At 46.0% G+C, this 21334-nt stretch overlaps 1 protein-coding gene across 1 annotated transcript in view; it reads left to right on the plus strand.

Annotated features, from left to right (window-relative positions):
- Positions 1–21334, plus strand: part of fbln5 (fibulin 5) — a 41146-nt gene that overhangs the window by 17323 nt on the left and 2489 nt on the right. Inside the window, exons 5-10 of the mRNA XM_055865589.1 lie at positions 7624–7746; positions 9369–9485; positions 9694–9810; positions 12878–13000; positions 16239–16365; positions 17111–17309. Coding sequence (XP_055721564.1) covers positions 7624–7746; positions 9369–9485; positions 9694–9810; positions 12878–13000; positions 16239–16365; positions 17111–17309 — 806 coding nt within the window. The remainder of the gene's footprint in view (positions 1–7623; positions 7747–9368; positions 9486–9693; positions 9811–12877; positions 13001–16238; positions 16366–17110; positions 17310–21334) is intronic.

The following is a 21334-nucleotide window of genomic DNA, read 5'->3' on the forward strand; positions in this document are numbered from 1 at the left end:
CCTTTCTCGCTCTCTCTCTCTCTCTCTCTCTCTCTCTGCCTTTCTTGCGCTCTCTCTCTCTCTCTCTGCCTTTCTTGCGCTCTCTCTCTGCCTTTCTTGCGCTCTCTCTCTGCCTTTCTCGCTCTCTCTCTCTCTCTCTCTCTCTCTGCCTTTCTCGCTCTCTCTCTCTCTGCCTTTCTCGCTCTCTCTCTCTCTCTCTCTCTCTGCCTTTCTCGCTCTCTCTCTCTCTCTCTCTCTCTCTGCCTTTCTCGCTCTCTCTCTCTCTCTCTCTCTCTCTGCCTTTCTCGCTCTCTCTCTCTCTCTCTCTCTCTCTCTCTCTCTGCCTTTCTCTCTGCCTTTCTCGCTCTCTCTCTCTCTCTCTCTCTCTGCCTTTCTCGCTCTCTCTCTCTCTCTCTCTCTCTCTGCCTTTCTCTCTCTCGCTCTCTCTCTCTCTCTCTCTGCCGCTCTCGCTCTCTCTCTCTCTCTCTGCCTTTCTCGCTCTCTCTCTCTCTCTCTGCCTTTCTCTCTCTCTCTCTCTCTCTCTGCCTTTCTCGCTCTCTCTCTCTCTCTCTCTCTCTCTCTCTGCCTTTCTCGCTCTCTCTCTCTCTCTCTCTCTCTCTCTCTCTCTCTCTCTCTCTCTCTGCCTTTCTCGCTCTCTCTCTCTCTCTCTCTCTCTCTCTGCCTTTCTCGCTCTCTCTCTCTCTCTCTCTCTCTCTCTCTCTCTCTCTGCCTTTCTCGCTCTCTCTCTCTCTCTCTCTCTCTCTCTCTCTCTCTCTCTCTCTCTCTCTCTCTGCCTTTCTCGCTCTCTCTCTCTCTCTCTCTCTCTCTCTCTCTCTCTCTGCCTTTCTCGCTCTCTCTCTCTCTCTCTCTCTCTCTCTCTCTGCCTTTCTCGCTCTCTCTCTCTCTCTCAAATTCAAATTCAAGCTGCTTTATTGGCATGAAAAACATTGTGTCAATATTGCCAAAGCAACAATGTATACAATATACATTGTAATACAATTAAAACAATGACAAATAATAATAATATAGAATGGCAGTAAATAATAATACAAAATTAAATATAAAAATAGTAACAATAAAATGGTAACAGTCAATAGTCTAATGTAATGTATGGTGTAATGCACCACTACCACCACCACCATCATTAAACTGCTATCATTACCAATACCACCCATACCATTACTATTTGGAATGATTAACAACAATAATAATACTAATAACAATAACAGTAATAACAATAACAGTCATAATAAGTAAGTTACTGCTTACTATGCAGATGTTATTATTCAGTGTCCCTCAGGCTATGGCAGGCAAATACATATTTGGCTGCAAGAGGAGCCATTGCTCCTTCGCCCATGAGTATTTTTAGTTTTTCCTCTGGGTTTAATAAGTAAAAATTTGGAATAAATGTAGTCATTTCTGTGAATAATGAATCTCTTGGTGAGGAATATTTATCACAGTAAAGGAGAAAGTGCATCTCTGTTTCTACCTCCCCTGTCGTGCAGTGACCACATACACGCTCCTCTTTGGGTAGCCATGTCTTTTTATGTCTGCCGGTTTCTATTGCCAATCGGTGGTCACTCAGCCTGTACTTGGTAAGGATCTGTCTCTGCTTCGAATCTCTGACAGAGTAGAGATATTCAGCCAATTCATATTCTCTGTTTAGGGTCAGATAGCAATTTAGTCGGCTTTGGGATTTTGTTTCGTTTTTCCAATGTTGTAAATATGAGTCCTTTGATTGGTTCATGATTTTGTTTATTGGAATTCTTTCTTTTGAAGCAGTGCTGGTGTCAGCTTGGTTGGTTAGGTCCAACACCAGCTGACTGAGAGGGCTCGTTTCTGGGCTCAGCTCTTGGGTTTGAAGTGCTTTAAATTGCAGACTCGAATTTGGACTTGAATTTAGATGTAGCCAAAATTTTAATGATCTTTTCTGTATTTTCATTATTACTGGAAAGCGGCCCAATTCTGCCCTACATGCATTAGTTTGTGTATTTCTCTGGACTTGTAGGATTTTCCGACAGAATTCTGCATGTAAGGTTTCAATTGGATGTTTGTCCCACATTTTAAAGTCCAGTTTATTGAGTGGCCCCCAAACCTCACTTCCGTAATGAGCTATTGGTAGGATTACACTGTCAAATATTTTGGTCCAAATTCTAATTGGGATGTTGATTTTGAATAATTTCATTTTTATTGCATACAATGCTCTGCGGGCTTTTTCTTTGAGTGCATTCACTGCCCTATTAAAGTTTCCCGATGCAGATATGGTCAGACCAAGGTAGGTGTAATTTTTAGTGTGTTCAATGATGGTGTTGTTCAGGGTGAATTTATATTTGTGTTTCTGACATCTGTTTTGTTTTTGGAAAATCATGATTTTAGTTTTTGGGAAATTTACTGCCAGGGCCCAATTATGGCAATATTACTCTAGAATATTAATGTTCTGTTGAAGACCTTCTTTGGTTGGTGATAGAAGTACCAAGTCATCAGCATATAGCAGGTATTTCACCTCTGTGTCAAATAGTGTGAGTCCTGGGGCTGGAGAATTGTCCAACATCTCTACTAATTCATTGATATAAATGTTGAAAAGATTTGGACTCAAACTACAGCCTTGTCTCACACCTCGACATTGTGAAAATAATTCTGTTCTTTGGTTTTTGATTTTTATTGCACACTTGTTTTCTGTGTACATACATTTTATTAAGTCATACACCTTACCACCAAGCCCACTTTGGAGAATTTTGTAGAATAGCCCTTCGTGCCAAATAGAATCAAATGCTTTTTTAAAGTCAATAAAGCAAGCAAAGATTTTGCCCTCTTTTTTTTGGTGGACGTGTTTATTAATTAGTGTGTGTAAGGTGTATATATGGTCAGTAGTGCGATGGTTAGGGAGAAAGCCAATTTGACATTTAGTTATTACATTTTTTTCTTGAAGAAAGGTTTGGATTCTTGAATTCAAAATGCTACAGAAAACCTTTCCCAAGTTACTGTTTACACAAATTCCCCTGTAATTATTGGGGTCTGATTTGTCTCCACTTTTGTGGATAGGGGAGATGAGCCCCTGGTTCCAGACATCAGGGAAGCAGCCAGAAGTTAAAACCAAGTTGAACAATTTAAGCACAGCATTTTGAATTTTGCCTTTCTCGCTCTCTCTCTCTGCCTCTCTCGCTCTCTCTCTCTCTGCCTTTCTCGCTCTCTCTCTCTGCCTTTCTCGCTCTCTCTCTCTCTGCCTTTCTCGCTCTCTCTCTCTCTGCCTTTCTCGCTCTCTCTCTCTCTGCCTTTCTCGCTCTCTCTCTCTCTGCCTTTCTCGCTCTCTCTCTCTCTCTCTCTGCCTTTCTCGCTCTCTCTCTCTGCCTTTCTCTCTCTCTCTCTCTCTCTGCCTTTCTCGCTCTCTCTCTCTGCCTTTCTCGCTCTCTCTCTCTCTGCCTTTCTCGCTCTCTCTCTCTCTGCCTTTCTCGCTCTCTCTCTCTCTCTGCCTTTCTCGCTCTCTCTCTCTCTCTGCCTTTCTCGCTCTCTCTCTCTCTGCCTTTCTCGCTCTCTCTCTCTCTGCCTTTCTCGCTCTCTCTCTCTGCCTTTCTCGCTCTCTCTCTCTCTGCCTTTCTCGCTCTCTCTCTCTCTGCCTTTCTCGCTCTCTCTCTCTCTGCCTTTCTCGCTCTCTCTCTCTCTGCCTTTCTCGCTCTCTCTCTCTCTGCCTTTCTCGCTCTCTCTCTCTCTGCCTTTCTCGCTCTCTCTCTCTCTGCCTTTCTCGCTCTCTCTCTCTCTGCCTTTCTCGCTCTCTCTCTCTCTGCCTTTCTCGCTCTCTCTCTCTCTCTCTCTGCCTTTCTCGCTCTCTCTCTCTCTCTCTGCCTTTCTCGCTCTCTCTCTCTCTCTCTCTCTCTCTCTGCCTCTCTCGCTCTCTCTCTCTCTCTGCCTTTCTCGCTCTCTCTCGCTCTCTCTCTCTCTCTGCCTTTCTCGCTCTCTCTCGCTCTCTGCCTTTCTCGCTCTCTCTCTCTCTCTGCCTTTCTCGCTCTCTCTCGCTCTCTGCCTTTCTCGCTCTCTCTCTCGCTCTCTGCCTTTCTCGCTCTCTCTCTCGCTCTCTGCCTTTCTCGCTCTCTCGCTCTCTGCCTTTCTCGCTCTCTCGCTCTCTGCCTTTCTCGCTCTCTCTCTCGCTCTCTGCCTTTCTCGCTCTCTCTCTCTGCCTTTCTCGCTCTCTCTCTCTGCCTTTCTCGCTCTCTCTCTCGCTCTCTCTTTCTCGCTCTCTCTCGCTCTCTGCCTTTCTCGCTCTCTCTCGCTCTCTGCCTTTCTCGCTCTCTCTCTCTCTCTGCCTTTCTCGCTCTCTCTCTCTCTCTCTGCCTTTCTCGCTCTCTCTCTCTCTCTGCCTTTCTCGCTCTCTCTCTCTGCCTTTCTCGCTCTCTCTCTCTGCCTTTCTCGCTCTCTCTCTCTCTGCCTTTCTCGCTCTCTCTCTCTCTGCCTTTCTCGCTCTCTCTCTCTCTGCCTTTCTCGCTCTCTCTCTCTCTGCCTTTCTCGCTCTCTCTCTCTCTGCCTTTCTCGCTCTCTCTCTCTCTGCCTTTCTCGCTCTCTCTCTCTCTCTGCCTTTCTCGCTCTCTCTCTCTCTCTCTGCCTTTCTCGCTCTCTCTCTCTCTCTCTCTGCCTTTCTCTCTCTCTCTCTCTCTCTCTCTGCCTTTCTCGCTCTCTCTCGCTCTCTCTCTCTCTCTGCCTTTCTCGCTCTCTCTCGCTCTCTCTCTCTCTCTGCCTTTCTCGCTCTCTCTCGCTCTCTGCCTTTCTCGCTCTCTCTCTCTCTCTGCCTTTCTCGCTCTCTCTCTCTCTCTGCCTTTCTCGCTCTCTCTCGCTCTCTGCCTTTCTCGCTCTCTCTCTCGCTCTCTGCCTTTCTCGCTCTCTCTCTCGCTCTCTGCCTTTCTCGCTCTCTCTCTCGCTCTCTGCCTTTCTCGCTCTCTCGCTCTCTGCCTTTCTCGCTCTCTCTCTCGCTCTCTGCCTTTCTCGCTCTCTCTCTCTGCCTTTCTCGCTCTCTCTCTCTGCCTTTCTCGCTCTCTCTCTCGCTCTCTCTTTCTCGCTCTCTCTCGCTCTCTGCCTTTCTCGCTCTCTCTCGCTCTCTGCCTTTCTCGCTCTCTCTCTCTCTCTGCCTTTCTCGCTCTCTCTCTCTCTCTCTGCCTTTCTCGCTCTCTCTCTCTCTCTGCCTTTCTCGCTCTCTCTCTCTCTCTGCCTTTCTCGCTCTCTCTCTCTCTCTGCCTTTCTCGCTCTCTCTCAATTCAATTCAAGGGGCTTTATTGGCATGGGAAACATGTGTTAACATTGCCAAAGCAAGTGAGGTAGATATTATACAAAAGTGAAATAAACAATACAAATTAACAGTAAACATTACACATACAGAAGTTTCAAAACAATAAAGACATTACAAATGTTATATATATACAGTGTTGTAACAATGTACAAATGGTTAAAGCACACAAGTTAAAATAAATAAGCATAAATATGGGTTGTATTTACAATGGTGTTTGTTCTTCACTGGTTGCCCTTTTCTTGTGGCAACAGGTCACAAATCTTGCTGCTGTGATCGCACACTGTGGAATTTCTCCCAGTAGATATGGGAGTTTATCAAAATTGAATTTGTTTACAATTTTTTTTTTTTTTTTTCCTCTCTCTCTCTGCCTTTCTCGGCTCTCTCTTAAAATTACTTAATTGTCTGAGGAGCATAAAATGTTTGGCATTTTGATTTGTGATATCCACATAAGGAAATGTGGAAACGTAGGGCAGTGTGAAATGATTTTAAGGGGAGTTAAAAGAATGTCACCCTGAACAATTAATCTTGTGCAATAACCTTTTTAACTGCATAGGGAATTCAAGGTTTAACATCACCAAGTACAGTGAAATGGCATTTGAGATATTTTATGTACGGTCTGTGGGAATTACAGCATATACATGTATCATCTTGGCCATGTTCTGTTATAATCTCCACCCGGCACAGCCAGAAGAGGACTGGCCACCCCTCGTAGCCTGGTTCCTCTCTAGGTTTCTTCCTAGGTTTTGGCCTTTCTAGGGAGGTTTTTCCTAGCCACCGTGCTTCTACACCTGCATTGCTTGCTGTTTGGGGTTTTAGGCTGGGTTTCTGTACAGCACTTTGAGATATCAGCTGATGTTCGAAGGGTTGCTGTTTGGGGTTTTAGGCTGGGTTTCTGTACAGCACTTTGAGATATCAGCTGATGTTCGAAGGGCTTTTATAAATACATTTGGTTTGAGTTACTGGGATATTGAGCTATTGGAAGAGGGGTCTTCAACTCCCAGACCCTATGAGGTCCGAAACCTGCTGGGTTTTCTGTTCTTCCTGGTCCCGTGTGGCTCAGTTGGTGGAGCATGGTTCTTGCAACGACAGGTCTGTGGGTTCGATTCCCGAGGGGGGCAGTACGAAAATGTATGCACTCATACTGTAAGTCTTTCTGGATAAGAGCGCTTGCTAAATGAAAAAAAATGTAAATAATTAATTGCACTCACCCTACTGTCCCAGGTCTAAATCCCTAATTAGAGGTGAACAATGGTAAAAATGCAGTGTCACTGGCTTCGAGGTCTGTTTGAGAGGCCTAGAGCACCTTCATTATTTCAGGAACTAAGAATGTGAGGGGTAGTCGACCTCTGGGGGGAAAAACTGTTACGCACGCCTTTGAGAAGAGGGAACGCAACTCCCTGCTACAACTCAACTCTCTGAAGTGCAAGAGGTATGGACTGTAGGTGCGAGTAAGGATGACACAAAAGCAGAATTTACCGTTTACTAGAATTTATTTTCTTACACGGTAATATGGGGAAAAGGGGCTGGACGGAACCAAAGCAAAGAAAGTAAATATCAAAGTTCCCCCTCTCCTATCTAACCTGCCTACCCACTTAACTTACCTAACTTAACACCGCCTGGTGCCCTAACCAAAATACAGGGGGTGGTCCGCCCAGGTCTTACCTAGTGTGCCTAGACAGTAAATATACTACGGGTATATGTATGCCCTCGGGCCTCTTGCCTAAGCACTCCCAAAGTGCCTTCTCCTTCCCCCCTGGGAACAAACGAAACAGAGTAATTATTAACGATTTCACAAACACTCACAAACACAGGACATAGCAAAACTGCTACCAACAACAACAGTACATACCAAACTTTCTGATACACAACCAACACTATATCACAACCTAATTTTTCTCTCTCTCAATCTCCAAATCTCTACTCCTTATCTCATCTCCTCTCTCAATCTCTACTCTCTTGGGCAGAACACTGGCTTTTATCTTCAGGTGGCAATGGTGATTAGTGTCAGCTGCTTCTTGACGAGGGGGCGGGGTCAGCTCCAATCATCAATTAGCCTGGGGTAGACCAATCAGCTGGTTGGGGAGTACTTCCGGAAGCCATCTCCTGAAACACACACTCAAATACAAAACAGAACACAGAAACTGGGGAACGTAACAAAAACATTGTATTATTTGGTAGAGTCGACAAACAAGGTTAGTTACTCCACGTAGTATCCTATACACTACCAATAGTGACGTTTCTACCACCTGACCCCCCCCCCCCCTCTCTCTCACTTCCCCCCACCCCGTCCTTTCTCTCTCACCCCCCCCACCCCGTCCTTTCTCTCTCACCCCCCCCCCCACCACCCCGTCCTCTCTCTCTCTCTCTTCCAGACATTGATGAGTGTGAGACAGACTCCCACCAGTGTAACCCCACCCAGGTGTGTATCAACACAGCTGGAGGATACACCTGCTCCTGTACCGAGGGCTACTGGCTGGTCGGGGGACAGTGTCAGGGTACGAACTGAAACACGTGTGTGTTAAACTGTAGGTCACCCATTACAGCTGGGATCAGAGCTTTTACAGAGATCATACTATTTCAGGGGTAGGTCAGATATGTCATCACTACGCGGAAGTAGGGCTGGGCGATATGGCCAAAATATCATATCATATGGTCTTTTTCAAATTTTTGACGGTATTTGATGCTATTTTATGTTTTTGATTTATAAAAGTTGTACATTTGCTTTATGAGTAGGGAATGATCCTGGCTGGCAACACATATATTCTAAATGATTTCAATGGGTCTTTCTCCATTCTGATTGGTTTATACTGCTCAATTCAACTTCAACCTAAAATAATTTCCTGCATTTCCATCAATTTCTGCATTTCCTGCACTCATTTGAAATAATTTCCACACTTCCACGATATGGGCAAAAAATACTATGCCTTATTTATAACCAAATGTTGCAATTGCGATTTAGATCAAAACACTTGGGTGAACTTTTGGAATCATGGAAATATAATGTTTTTTTAGTTATAATATAAATAATAGTGGGCACTTTGAATACAGTGTTTGACATGGCAACGAATGAAGATGTCATGGACGAGTTATTGTGACGGAGAGGAACCAAAGTGATGTTCAGTGTTTCCTTGGGGACCCTATAATCTTTGGCTACATTAAATCATTATTCTTATAGCTAAAACTTATTCATGCTTCGCCTATTCCTATTTGATTTAAAAGATACTGTTGCACAAACAACGTGCTGATTTAGGCCTCCACCATCATTGGTATCAGGCTGTATTGGCGAGCTACGTTTGCTCTGACTCAGTACTTTTATTAGCTAGCCAGCTAATTAGCGATTAGCATTAGTGGCTAACACGATTTAGCTTAACTTGCTAAGAAAATACAAACTAATAGTGTCATTATAAAACGCTAGTGGATTTATATTAAGAAGCAACGTGAAAATAACATCGTTGTCATCAACATTGTTGCATGTGCTGCATTGACCAGCAGACTGAACGCAAGTGTCTCGTCGTCAAGCAACAACTAATGCGCTCCTTGAGTGACAGGGGGCGGGACTAGTTCTGTGTGGAGAGGGATGGCTTCAAGTAGCGGAGTAAACTATACAAATGGACGTTACACACGGCATATCACATTATAACAAACCAAACATTCAAATACCCTCATAGAAGGTAAAGTAAAAATGCAAACCGGTCCGTGCATCAATACCTGTAAATAGTAAAATACGGTATACCGCCCAGACCTACGCGTGTCAGTTTCCTCTGTTTGGTTTAGTTCCTGTGTCAAACAGTTCCTCTGTTTCATTCCATTAATTTATTCCATGTTTTTCATCTCTCTGTCTGTGCCCAGATATTGATTGTTTAACTTCCATCTCTGTGTGCCCAGACATTGATTAACTTCCATCTCTCTGTGTCCAGACATTGATTAACTTCCATCTCTCTGTGTCCAGACATTGATTAACTTCCATCTCTCTGTGTCCAGACATTGATTAACTTCCATCTCTCTCTGTGTCCAGACATTGATTAACTTCCATCTCTCTGTGTCCAGATATTGATTGTTTAACTTCCATCTCTCTGTGCCCAGACATTGATTAACTTCCATCTCTCTCTGTGCCCAGACATTGATGAGTGTCGCTACGGGTACTGCCAGCAGCTGTGTGCCAACGTGCCAGGCTCCTATTCCTGCTCCTGTAACCCTGGCTTCCTCCTCAACCCCGACAGCAGGACCTGCCAAGGTACACACACACACACACACACACACACACACACACACACACACACACACACACACACACACACACACACACACACACACACACAAGCGTGCTTACATGTACATATGCACACACACACCTGTAGGTGGCCTATACTAACTATTTAGCATTAGTGTGTTTTATATAGTGATATATTAAAAGTTGTCCTCTAACCTTCTCTCCTCTCTAGATGTGGATGAGTGTGACGACAACCCCTGTACCCACGGCTGTTTCAACACCTACGGCTCCTACATGTGTAACTGTGATCAGGGATTTGAGCTGGCTTCTGACGGGACCACCTGCAACGGTGATGATGAGAGAGCATAGTATTCTGTGTTAAATTACAACCAATGACCATGGTGTTGCAGACACACAGCTAAGCTATTCACCCAGTGTCTCAAAAGGCTACACTAAGCTATTCACCCAGTGTCTTAACCTTTCACGAGTATCTACCCCGGGTCCGGGAGCACCCCCCACCCCCCCCACACTGAGTAGCCTCGCTAGCATAGCGTCACAATTAAATAGTAGCATCTAAATATCATTAAATCACAAGTCCAAGACACCTAATGAAAGATACAGATCTTGTGAATAAAGCCACCATTTCAGATTTTTAAAATGTTTTACAGGGAAGACAAAATATGTAAATCTATTAGCTAACCACGTTAGCAAAAGACACCACTTTTCTAACTCCATCAGTTTCTTACTCCATCAGGTGCTATCACCAATTCGGCTAAACTAAGATATTGATAGCCACTAACCAAGAAAAAACCTCATCAGATGACAGTCTGATAACAAATTTATGGTATAGGATAGGTTTTGTTAGAAAAATGTGCATATTTCAGGTAGATATCATAGTTTACAATTGCACCCACCGTCACAAATGGACTAGAATAAATACATAGAGCAACGTGTTTACCTAATTACTAATCATCAAACATTTCGTAAAAATACACAGCATACACTAATCGAAAGACACAGATCCTGTGAATACAGACAATATTTCAGATTTTCTAAGTGTCTTACAGCGAAAACACAATAAATCGTTATATTAGCATACCACATATGCAAACGTTACCAGAGCATTGATTCTAGCCAAAGAGAGCGATAACGTAAACATCGCCAAAATATATAAATTTTTTCACTAACCTTCTCAGAATTCTTCAGATGACACTCATGTAGCATCATATTACAACATACATATACAGTTTGTTCGAAAATGTGCATATTTAGCCACCAAAATCATGGTTAGACAATGACAAAAGTTGCCCAGCTGGCAGACAATGTCGTGCGCCATATTAGACAGTGATCTAGTCGTATACATAAATACTCATAAACGTGACTAAAAAATATAGGGTGGACAGCGATTGATAGACAATTTAATTCTTAATACAATCGCTGATTTACATTTTTTAAATTATCCTTACTTTTCAATACAGTTTGCGCCAAGCGAAGCTACGTCTAACAAGATGGCGTCATAAGCATTAACATTTTTCGACAGAAACACGATTTATCATAATAAATTGTTCCTACTTTGAGCTGTTCTTCCATCAGAATCTTGGGCAAAGAATCCTTTCTTGGGTCTAATCGTCTTTTGGTCGAAAGCTGTCCTCTTGCCATGTGGAAATGCCAACTGCGTTCAGCATGAACTGGAAACCTGCCCGGAGCTTCAAAGTGTCTCAGAAATAAATGTCCCAAAATGCGCACTAAACGGATATAAATTGCTATAAAACGGTTTAAATTAACTACCTTATGATGTTTTTAACTCCTATAACGAGTAAAAACATGACCTGAGAAATATTACTGGCTACACTAATGCTTGGAAAAAGAGCAGGTCGGTGTCCACCGTGCGTCCGGCGCATCTGGAAAAGAGTTCCTACCTACAGGTTTTTTTCATTTATAGTGGCTGTGATTGCGCAATTGATACCATTCAAAGCGTCATCACGTAAAGGCATCCAGGGAAGACGTAAGCAGTGTCCGTATCCTGATAGCGTTCACAGTGGCCTTTAAACTGACTCCAGATCAGGGGCCAAAATGTGTGAAATCTGACTCCATGTCAGGAAAATTGCTGTAGAATGAGTTCTGTTCCACTCAGAGACAAAATTTCAACGCCTATAGAAACTAGAGAGTGTTTTCTATCCAATAATAGTAATAATATGCATATTGTACGATAAAGAATTGAGTAGGAAGCCGTTTAATCTGTAATGCAATTATGCTAATGAGAAAACAGCACCCCCTGTAGTCGCAAGAAGTTAAAAGGCTACGCTAAGCTATTCACCCAGTGTCTCAAAAGGCTACGCTAAGCTATTCACCCAGTGTCTCAAAAGGCTAAGCTATTCACCCAGTGTCTCAAAAGGCTACGCTAAGCTATTCACCCAGTGTCTCAAAAGGCTACGCTAAGCTATTCACCCAGTATCTCAAAAGGCTACGCTAAGCTATTCACCCAGTATCTCAAAAGGCTACGCTAAGCTATTCACCCAGTGTCTCAAAAGGCTAAGTTATTCACCCAGTGTCTCAAAAGGCTAAGCTATTCACCCAGTGTCTCAAAAGGCTACGCTAAGCTATTCACCCAGTGTCTCAAAAGGCTACGCTATTCGCCCAGTGTCTCAAAAGGCTAAGCTAAGCTATTCGCCCAGTGTCTCAAAAGGCTAAGCTAAGCTATTCACCCAGTGTCTCAAAAGGCTACGCTAAGCTATTCACCCAGTGTCTCCAAAGGCTACGCTAAGCTATTCACCCAGTGTCTCCAAAGGCTACGCTAAGCTATTCACCCAGTGTCTCAAAAGGCTACGCTAAGCTATTCACCCAGTGTCTCAAAAGGCTAAGCTATTCACCCAGTGTCTCAAAAGGCTAAGCTATTCACCCAGTGTCTCAAAAGGCTAAGCTATTCACCCAGTGTCTCAAAAGGCTAAGCTATTCACCCAGTGTCTCAAAAGGCTAAGCTAAGCTATTCATCCAGTGTCTCAAAAGGCTACGCTAAGCTATTCACCCAGTGTCTCAAAAGGCTACGTTATTCGCCCAGTGTCTCAAAAGGCTAAGCTAAGCTATTCACCCAGTGTCTCAAAAGGCTACGCTAAGCTATTCACCCAGTGTCTTAAAAGGCTACGCTAAGCTATTCACCCAGTGTCTCAAAAGGCTACGCTAAGCTTATTCACTCAGTGTTTTAAGTCATAAAAGGCGACACAAATGATTATTAATTAATTGCCTGTGAACCTTATTTAACTTTGAGCTATAATGTTTGGCCGATTACCATAATGCTTAAAGGCAAGTAGAATGCTGTAAAATCTGTTTATTTAAACCAACGGTAGTCTGCCACTAGTGTTGATTTACAGTGATGCCATGTTACTGTGATGACGACTGACGGTGTATGTCGACTGCAGACCTGGACGAGTGTGGTTTCTCAGAGTTTCTGTGTCGGCACCGCTGTGTGAACACCCCTGGCTCCTTCCAGTGTCACTGCCCAGCGGGATACTACCTTTACGAGGATGGGAGGAGCTGTGAAGGTAATCAGTGACACCTACTGTACTAACCCTAACCTGTCCAGGGGGATACTACCTTTATGAGGATGGGAAGAGCTGTGAAGGTAATGGAGACCTACTGTACTAACCCTAACCTGTGAAGGTAATGGACCCTAACCTGCCCAGGGGGATACTACCTCTATGAGGATGGGAGGAGCTGTGAAGGTAATCAGGGACACCTACTGTACTAACCCTAACCTGTGAAGGTATTGGAGGCCTACTATACTAACCCTAACCTGTGAAGGTATTGGAGACCTACTATACTAACCCTAACCTGTGAAGGTATTGGAGTCCTACTGTACTAACCCTAACCTGTCCAGGGAATGGCCTACTATACTAACCCTAACCTGTGAAGGTATTGGAGGCCTACTATACTAACCCTAACCTGTGAAGGTATTGGAGGCCTACTATACTAACCTTAACCTGTGAAGGTATTGGAGGCCTACTGTACTAACCCTAACTTGTGAAGGTATTGGAGGCCTACTGTACTAACCCTAACCTGTGAAGGTATTGGAGTCCTACTGTACTAACCCTAACCTGTGAAGGTATTGGAGGCCTACTGTACTAACCCTAACCTGTGAAGGTAATGAAGGTCTACTGTACTAACCCTAACCTGTCCAGGGAATGGCCTACTATACTAACCTGTGAAGGTATTGGAGGCCTACTGTACTAACCCTAACCTGTGAAGGTATTGGAGTCCTACTGTACTAACCCTAACCTGTGAAGGTATTGGAGGCCTACTGTACTAACCCTAACCTGTGAAGGTATTGTAGGCCTACTGTACTAACCCTAACCTGTGAAGGTAATGGAGGCCTACTATACTAACCCTAACCTGTGAAGGTATTGGAGGCCTACTATACTAACCCTAACCTGTGAAGGTATTGGAGTCCTACTGTACTAACCCTAACCTGTGAAGGTAATGGAGGCCTACTGTACTAACCCTAACATGTGAAGGTATTGGAGTCCTACTGTACTAACCCTAACCTGTGAAGGTATTGGAGTCCTACTGTACTAACCCTAACCTGTGAAGGTAATGGAGGCCTACTGTACTAACCCTAACCTGTGAAGGTATTGGAGTTCTACTGTACTAACCCTAACCTGTGAAGGTATTGGAGTCCTACTGTACTAACCCTAACCTGTGAAGGTATTGGAGGCCTACTATACTAACCCTAACCTGTGAAGGTATTGGAGGCCTACTATACTAACCTTAACCTGTGAAGGTATTGGAGGCCTACTGTACTAACCCTAACCTGTGAAGGTATTGGAGGCCTACTGTACTAACCCTAACCTGTGAAGGTAATGGAGGTCTACTGTACTAACCCTAACCTGTCCAGGGAATGGCCTACTATACTAACCTGTGAAGGTATTGGAGGCCTACTGTACTAACCCTAACCTGTGAAGGTATTGGAGTCCTACTGTACTAACCCTAACCTGTGAAGGTATTGGAGGCCTACTGTACTAACCCTAACCTGTGAAGGTATTGTAGGCCTACTGTACTAACCCTAACCTGTGAAGGTAATGGAGGCCTACTATACTAACCCTAACCTGTGAAGGTATTGGAGGCCTACTATACTAACCCTAACCTGTGAAGGTATTGGAGTCCTACTGTACTAACCCTAACCTGTGAAGGTAATGGAGGCCTACTGTACTAACCCTAACATGTGAAGGTATTGGAGTCCTACTGTACTAACCCTAACCTGTGAAGGTATTGGAGTCCTACTGTACTAACCCTAACCTGTGAAGGTAATGGAGGCCTACTGTACTAACCCTAACATGTGAAGGTATTGGAGTCCTACTGTACTAACCCTAACCTGTGAAGGTATTGGAGTCCTACTGTACTAACCCTAACCTGTGAAGGTATTGGAGGCCTACTGTACTAACCCTAACCTGTGAAGGTATTGGAGACCTGACCTAGGTTGTGTTGTGGGGGAGGGGGGGGGGGTGAATACTTATCTAATAAAGGTATGTTATTGTTTTATTTTAAATTAATATAAAAAATGTAAAAAATGTTTTTCTTCCACTATGACATTAAAGAGTATTGTGTGTGGATTGTTGACAAAACATTACAATTTAAATCCATTTTAACCTCACTTTGTTACACAATAAAAATTTTAGAAGTCAAAAGGGGGGTGGTGGTGGTGAATATTAATGATATCCACTGTTAGTGCAGAGAGTTCTGGTGGAATACTAATGATATCCGCTGTTAGTGCAGAGAGTTCTGGTGGGAAACTAATGCACTGTATCAGGAATTTAATACCATTTCTGATGGACCTTTTGTGGGTGAATCTCAAAAGTTATTTTCCTTCATTCCTCAAGTCCTCTTTCCTTGCTTCCTTCCTCAAGTGGTGAGAAAGGAGGACTCATTTGAGATTCATTCCGTGACCAACCGCACATACTGTTGTCAACGTGGTTTACAATAAATTGTAAAATGTCATGCCAACCTCTTGTGTGATAATAATGGGACGATTGCTGTCTGTCTGACGTGAATTGTTGTGTGATTAATAATGGGACGATTGCTGTCTGACTGACGTGACTTGTTGTGTGATTAATAATGGGACGATTGCTGTCTGACTGACGTGAATTGTTGTGTGATTAATAATGGGACGATTGCTGTCTGACTGACGTGACTTGTTGTGTGATTAATAATGGGACGATTGCTGTCTGACTGACGTGACTTGTTGTGTGATTAATAATGGGACGATTGCTGTCTGACTGACGTGAATTGTTGTGTGATTAATAATGGGACGATTGCTGTCTGACTGACGTGACGTGAATTGTTGTGTGATTAATAATGGGACGATTGCTGTCTGACTGACGTGAATTGTTGTGTGATTAATAATGGGACGATTGCTGTCTGACTGACGTGAATTGTTGTGTGATTAATAATGGGACGATTGCTGTCTGACTGACGTGACGTGAATTGTTGTGTGATTAATAATGGGACGATTGCTGTCTGACTGACGTGACTTGTTGTGTGATTAATAATGGGACGATTGCTGTCTGACGTGAATTGTTGTGTGATTAATAATGGGACGATTGCTGTCTGACTGACGTGAATTGTTGTGTGATTAATAATGGGACGATTGCTGTCTGACTGACGGGACTTGTTGTGTGATAATAATGGGACGATTGCTGTCTAACTGACGTGAATTGTTGTGTGATTAATAATGGGACGATTGCTGTCTGACTGACGTGAATTGTTGTTGTGTGTGTTCTTTTGAAGATATCAATGAGTGTGAGACTGGTAACAACACGTGTACGACAGCACAAGTTTGTTTCAGTTTCCAGGGAGGCTATACGTGCTTGGATCCGCTAAAATGTGATCCGCCGTACGTTGAGCTCGGTGACAAGTGAGTACCGATACTGTCCGTCTGTGTTTTAGACTATGGTTACACTGACATTGTACCGGATTTCTCTCTTTCTCTCCCTTCTTTCTCTCTTTCTTTCTCTCTCTCTCTCTCTTTCTTTCTTTCCAGTCAGATATTTATTTCTCTCTAAGTGATACATCTCTCTCTCTTTTTCCCATCCCTCCCTTTTCTTTCTTTCTTTCTTTCTTTCTTTCTTCCTTTCTTCCTTTCTTCCTTTCTTCCTTCCTTCCTTCCTTCCTCCCTTCCTCCCTCCCTCCCTCCCTCCCTCCCTCCCTCCCTCCCTCTCTCTCTCTCTCTCTCTCTCTCTCTCTCTCTCTCTCTCTCTCTCTCTCTCTCTCTCTCTCTCTCTCTCTCTCTCTCTCTCTCTCTTTCTTTCTTTCTTTCTTTCTTTCTTTCTTTCTTTCTTTCTTTCTTTCTTTCTTTCTTTCTTTCTTTCTTTCTTTTTTTTTCTTTCTTTCTTTCTTTCTTTCTTTCTTTCTTTCTTTCTTTCTTTCTTTCTTTCTTTCTTTCTTTCTTTCTTTCTTTCTTTCTTTCTTTCTTTCTTTCTTTCTTTCTTTCTTTCTTTCTTTCTTTCTTTCTTTCTTTCTTTCTTTCTTTCTTTCTTTCTTTCTTTCTTTCTTTCTTTCTTTCTTTCTTTCTTTCTTTCTTTCTTTCTTTCTTTCTTTCTTTCTTTCTTTCTTTCTTTCTTTCTTTCTTTCTTTCTTTCTTTCTTTCTTTCTCCCTCCAGTCAGTGTATGTGTAGTGCAGAGAACCCAGCTTGTAGAGACAGGCCCTTCACCATCCTTTACCGCCACATGGACCTGTCCTCAGGCCGCAGCGTCCCAGCAGACATCTTCCAGATGCAGGCCACTACCAGATACCCTGGAGCTTTCTATATCTTCCAGATCAAAGGACCGGGCAACGAGGGACGGGAGTTCTACATGAGGGTGAGGAAGGGAGGGACGAGAGTTCTACATGAGGGTGAGGGAGGAGCGTTCTACAGGAGGGAGGAGCGTTCTACAGGAGGGAGGGGGAGGAGAGTTCTACATGAGGGAGGGAGGGAGGAGCGTTCTACAGGAGGGAGGGAGGAGCGTTCTACAGGAGGGAGGGAGGGAGGAGAGTTCTACAGGAGGGAGGGAGGGAGGAGCGTTCTACAGGAGGGAGGGAGGAGCGTTCTACAGGAGGGAGGGAGGAGCGTTCTACAGGAGGGTGGGGGAGGGAGGGAGGGAGGAGAGTTCTACAGGAGGGAGGGAGGGAGGAGAGTTCTACAGGAGGGAGGGAGGAGCGTTCTACAGGAGAGGGAGGGAGGGAGGGAGGAGAGTTCTACATGAGGGTGAGGGAGGGAGGAGAGTTCTACATGAGGGTGAGGGAGGGAGGAGCGTTCTACAGGAGAGGGAGGGAGGGAGGGAGGAGAGTTCTACATGAGGGTGAGGGAGGGAGGAGAGTTCTACATGAGGGTGAGGGAGGGAGGAGCGTTCTACAGGAGAGGGAGGGAGGGAGGGAGGAGAGTTCTACATGAGGGTGAGGGAGGGAGGAGAGTTCTACATGAGGGTGAGGGAGGGAGGGAGGGAGGAGCGTTCTACAGGAGGGAGGGAGGAGCGTTCTACAGGAGGGTGAGGGAGGGAGGGAGGAGAGTTCTACATGAGGGTGAGGGAGGGAGGGAGGGAGGAGCGTTCTACAGGAGGGAGGGAGGAGCGTTCTACAGGAGGGTGAGGGAGGGAGGGAGGGGGTGAGAGAGGGACGAGAGTTCTACATGAGAGGGAAGGAGGGAGGGAGGGAGGAGAGTTCTACATGAGGGTGAGGGAGGGACGAGAGTTCTACATGAGGGAGGGAGGAGCGTTCTACAGGAGGGTGGGGGAGGAGTTGTACATGAAGGAGGGAGGAGGAGGGAGGAGTTCTACATGAAGGAGGGAGGAGGAGAGTTCTACTGGAGGGTGAGGGAGGGAGGAGAGTTCTACTGGAGGGTGGGGGAGGGAGGGAGGGAGGGAGGAGAGTTCTACAGGAGGGTGAGGGAGGAGAGTTCTACAGGAGGGTGAGGGAGGGAGGGAGGAGGGTGGGGGAGGAGCGTTCTACAGGAGGGTGGGGGAGGAGAGTTCTACAGGAGGCTGAGGGAGGAGCGTTCTACATGAGGGAGGGAGGAGAGTTCTACAGGAGGGTGAGGGAGGAGCGTTCTACATGAGGGAGGGAGGAGCGTTCTACATGAGGGAGGGAGGAGCGTTCTACAGGAGGGTGGGGGAGGAGTTGTACATGAAGGAGGGAGGAGGAGGGAGGAGTTCTACATGAGGGTGGGGGAGGAGCGTTCTACAGGAGGGTGGGGGAGGAGCGTTCTACAGGAGGGTGGGGGAGGAGTTGTACATGAAGGAGGGAGGAGGAGGGAGGAGTTCTACAGGAGGGTGAGGGAGGAGCGTTCTACATGAGGGTGGGGGAGGAGCGTTCTACAGGAGGGTGAGGGAGGAGCGTTCTACAGGAGGGAGGGAGGAGAGTTCTACAGGAGGGTGGGGGAGGAGCGTTCTACAGGAGGGTGGGGGAGGAGCGTTCTACAGGAGGGTGGGGGAGGAGCGTTCTACAGGAGGGTGAGGGAGGAGCGTTCTACAGGAGGGAGGGAGGAGAGTTCTACAGGAGGGTGGGGGAGGAGTTGTACATGAAGGAGGGAGGAGGAGGGAGGAGTTCTACATGAGGGAGGGAGGGTGGGGGAGGAGCGTTCTACTTTATTATTCTTTTCCTTTATTTAACTAGGCAAGTTGGTTAAGAACAAATTCTTATTTACAATGACGGCCTACTCCGGCCAAACCCGGAAGACGCTGGGGCCAATTGTGCACCTCCCTATGGGACTCCCAATCACAGCCAGTTGTGATACAGCCTACATGAGGGAGGGACGAGAGTTCTACATGAGAGGGAGGGAGGGAGGAGCGTTTTACATGAGGGGGGGAGGAGCGTTTTACATGAGGGGGGAGGAGCGTTTTACATGAGGGGGGGAGGAGCGTTTTACATGAGGAGGGGAGGAGCGTTTTACATGAGGGGGGGAAGAAGGGAGAAGGAGGGAGGAGAGTTCTACATGAGGGAGGGAGGAGTTCTACATGAAGGAGGGAGGAGTTCTACATGAGGAAGGGAGGAGGAGGGAGGAGTTCTACATGAGGAAGGGAGGAGGAGGGAGGAGTTCTACATGAGGAAGGGAGGAGTTCTACATGAGGGAGGGAGGAGTTCTACATGAGGGAGGAGGGAGGAGAGTTCTACATGGAGGGAGGAGTGTTCTACATGAGGGGGGGAGGGAGAAGGGAGGAGAGTTCTACATGAGGGGGGGAGGAGGGAGGAGTGTTCTACATGAGGGGGGGGAGGAGGGAGGAGGAGGGAGGAGTTCTACATGAGGAAGGGAGGAGGAGGGAGGAGTTCTACATGAGGGAGGGAGGAGTTCTACATGAGGGAGGGAGGAGGAGGGAGGAGTTCTACATGAGGAAGGGAGGAGGAGGGAGGAGTTCTACATGAGGGAGGGAGGAGTTCTACATGAGGGAGGGAGGAGTTCTACATGAGGGAGGGAGGAGTGTTCTACATGAGGGAGGGAGGAGAGTTCTACATGAGGGAGGGAGGAGTTCTACATGAGGGAGGAGGGAGGAGAGTTCTACATGGAGGGAGGAGTGTTCTACATGAGGGGGGGAGGGAGAAGGGAGGAGAGTTCTACATGAGGGGGGGAGGGAGAAGGGAGGAGTGTTCTACATGAGGGAGGGAGGGAGGGAGGAGGGAGGAGAGTTCTACATGAGGGAGGGAGGAGTGTTCTACATGAGGGAGGGAGGGAGGGAGGAGGGAGGAGAGTTCTACATGAGGGAGGGAGGAGTGTTCTACATGAGGGAGGGAGGGAGGGAGGAGGGAGGAGAGTTCTACATGAGAGAGGGGGGGGGTCAATGTAAATAGTCCGGGTGACCATTTGATTAAGTGTTCAGCAGTCTCATGCCTGGGGGGTAGAAACTATTAAGGAGCCTTTTGGACCTAGACTTGGCGCTCCGGTACCGCGTGCCGTGCGGTAGCAGAGAGAACAGTCTATGACTTGGGTGACTGGAGTCTTTTACCATTTTTTGTGCTTTTCTCTGACACCGCCTGGTGTATAGGTCGTGGATGTCAGGAAGCTTGGCCCCAGTGATGTACTGGGCCGTACGCACTACCCTCTGTAGCGCCTTGCGGTCGGATGCCAAAAAGTTTCCATACCAGGCGGTGATGCAACGGGTCAGGATGCTCTCAATGGTGCAGCTATATAACTTTTTGAGGATCTGGGTACCCATGCCAAATCTTTTCAGTCTCCTGAGGGGTAATAGGTTTTGTCATGTCCTCTTCATGACTGTCTTGGTGTGTTTGGACCATGATAGTTCGTTGGTGATGTGGACACCAAGGAACTTAACTCTCGACCCGCTCCACTACATCCCCGTCGATGTTAATGGGGGCCTGTTCGGCCCTCCTTATCATGTAGTCCACGATCATCTCCTTTGTCTTGATCGCGTTGAGGGAGAGGTTGTTGTCCTGGCACCACACTGCCAGGTCTCTGACCTCCTCACTATAGGATGTCCCTTCGTTGTCGTCTAACTTAATGTTGGAAGCAACTGTGAGCAAGCAACTGTGAGGGGCAGTTGGAAGCAACTGTGAGCAAGCAGCTGTGAGGGACCCTGTGGGCAGTTGCTTGATCAAAACCCCACACTGACAAGGTAAAAATCTGTCATTCTGCCCCTAAGCAAGCTAGTTAACCAACTGTTCCCTGGGCGCCGAAGACGATGTCGATTTAAGGCAGCCCCCCCCCTCCCCCCTCTCTGATTCAGAGGGGTTGGGTTAAATGCGGAAGACACATTTTCAGTTGAAGGCATTCAGGTGTACAACTGACTAAGTATCCCTCTTTTCCGTTTCCCGTGTTGATGGTCAGCTGATGTGTTGTTGCCTACCCTGACCACCTGGGGAGCGGCCCGTCAGGAAGTCCAGGATCCAGTATGTGCTT

The sequence above is a fragment of the Salvelinus fontinalis genome, chromosome 16, assembly GCF_029448725.1.
Source record: "Salvelinus fontinalis isolate EN_2023a chromosome 16, ASM2944872v1, whole genome shotgun sequence".
Taxonomy (NCBI): Eukaryota; Metazoa; Chordata; class Actinopteri; order Salmoniformes; family Salmonidae; genus Salvelinus; species Salvelinus fontinalis.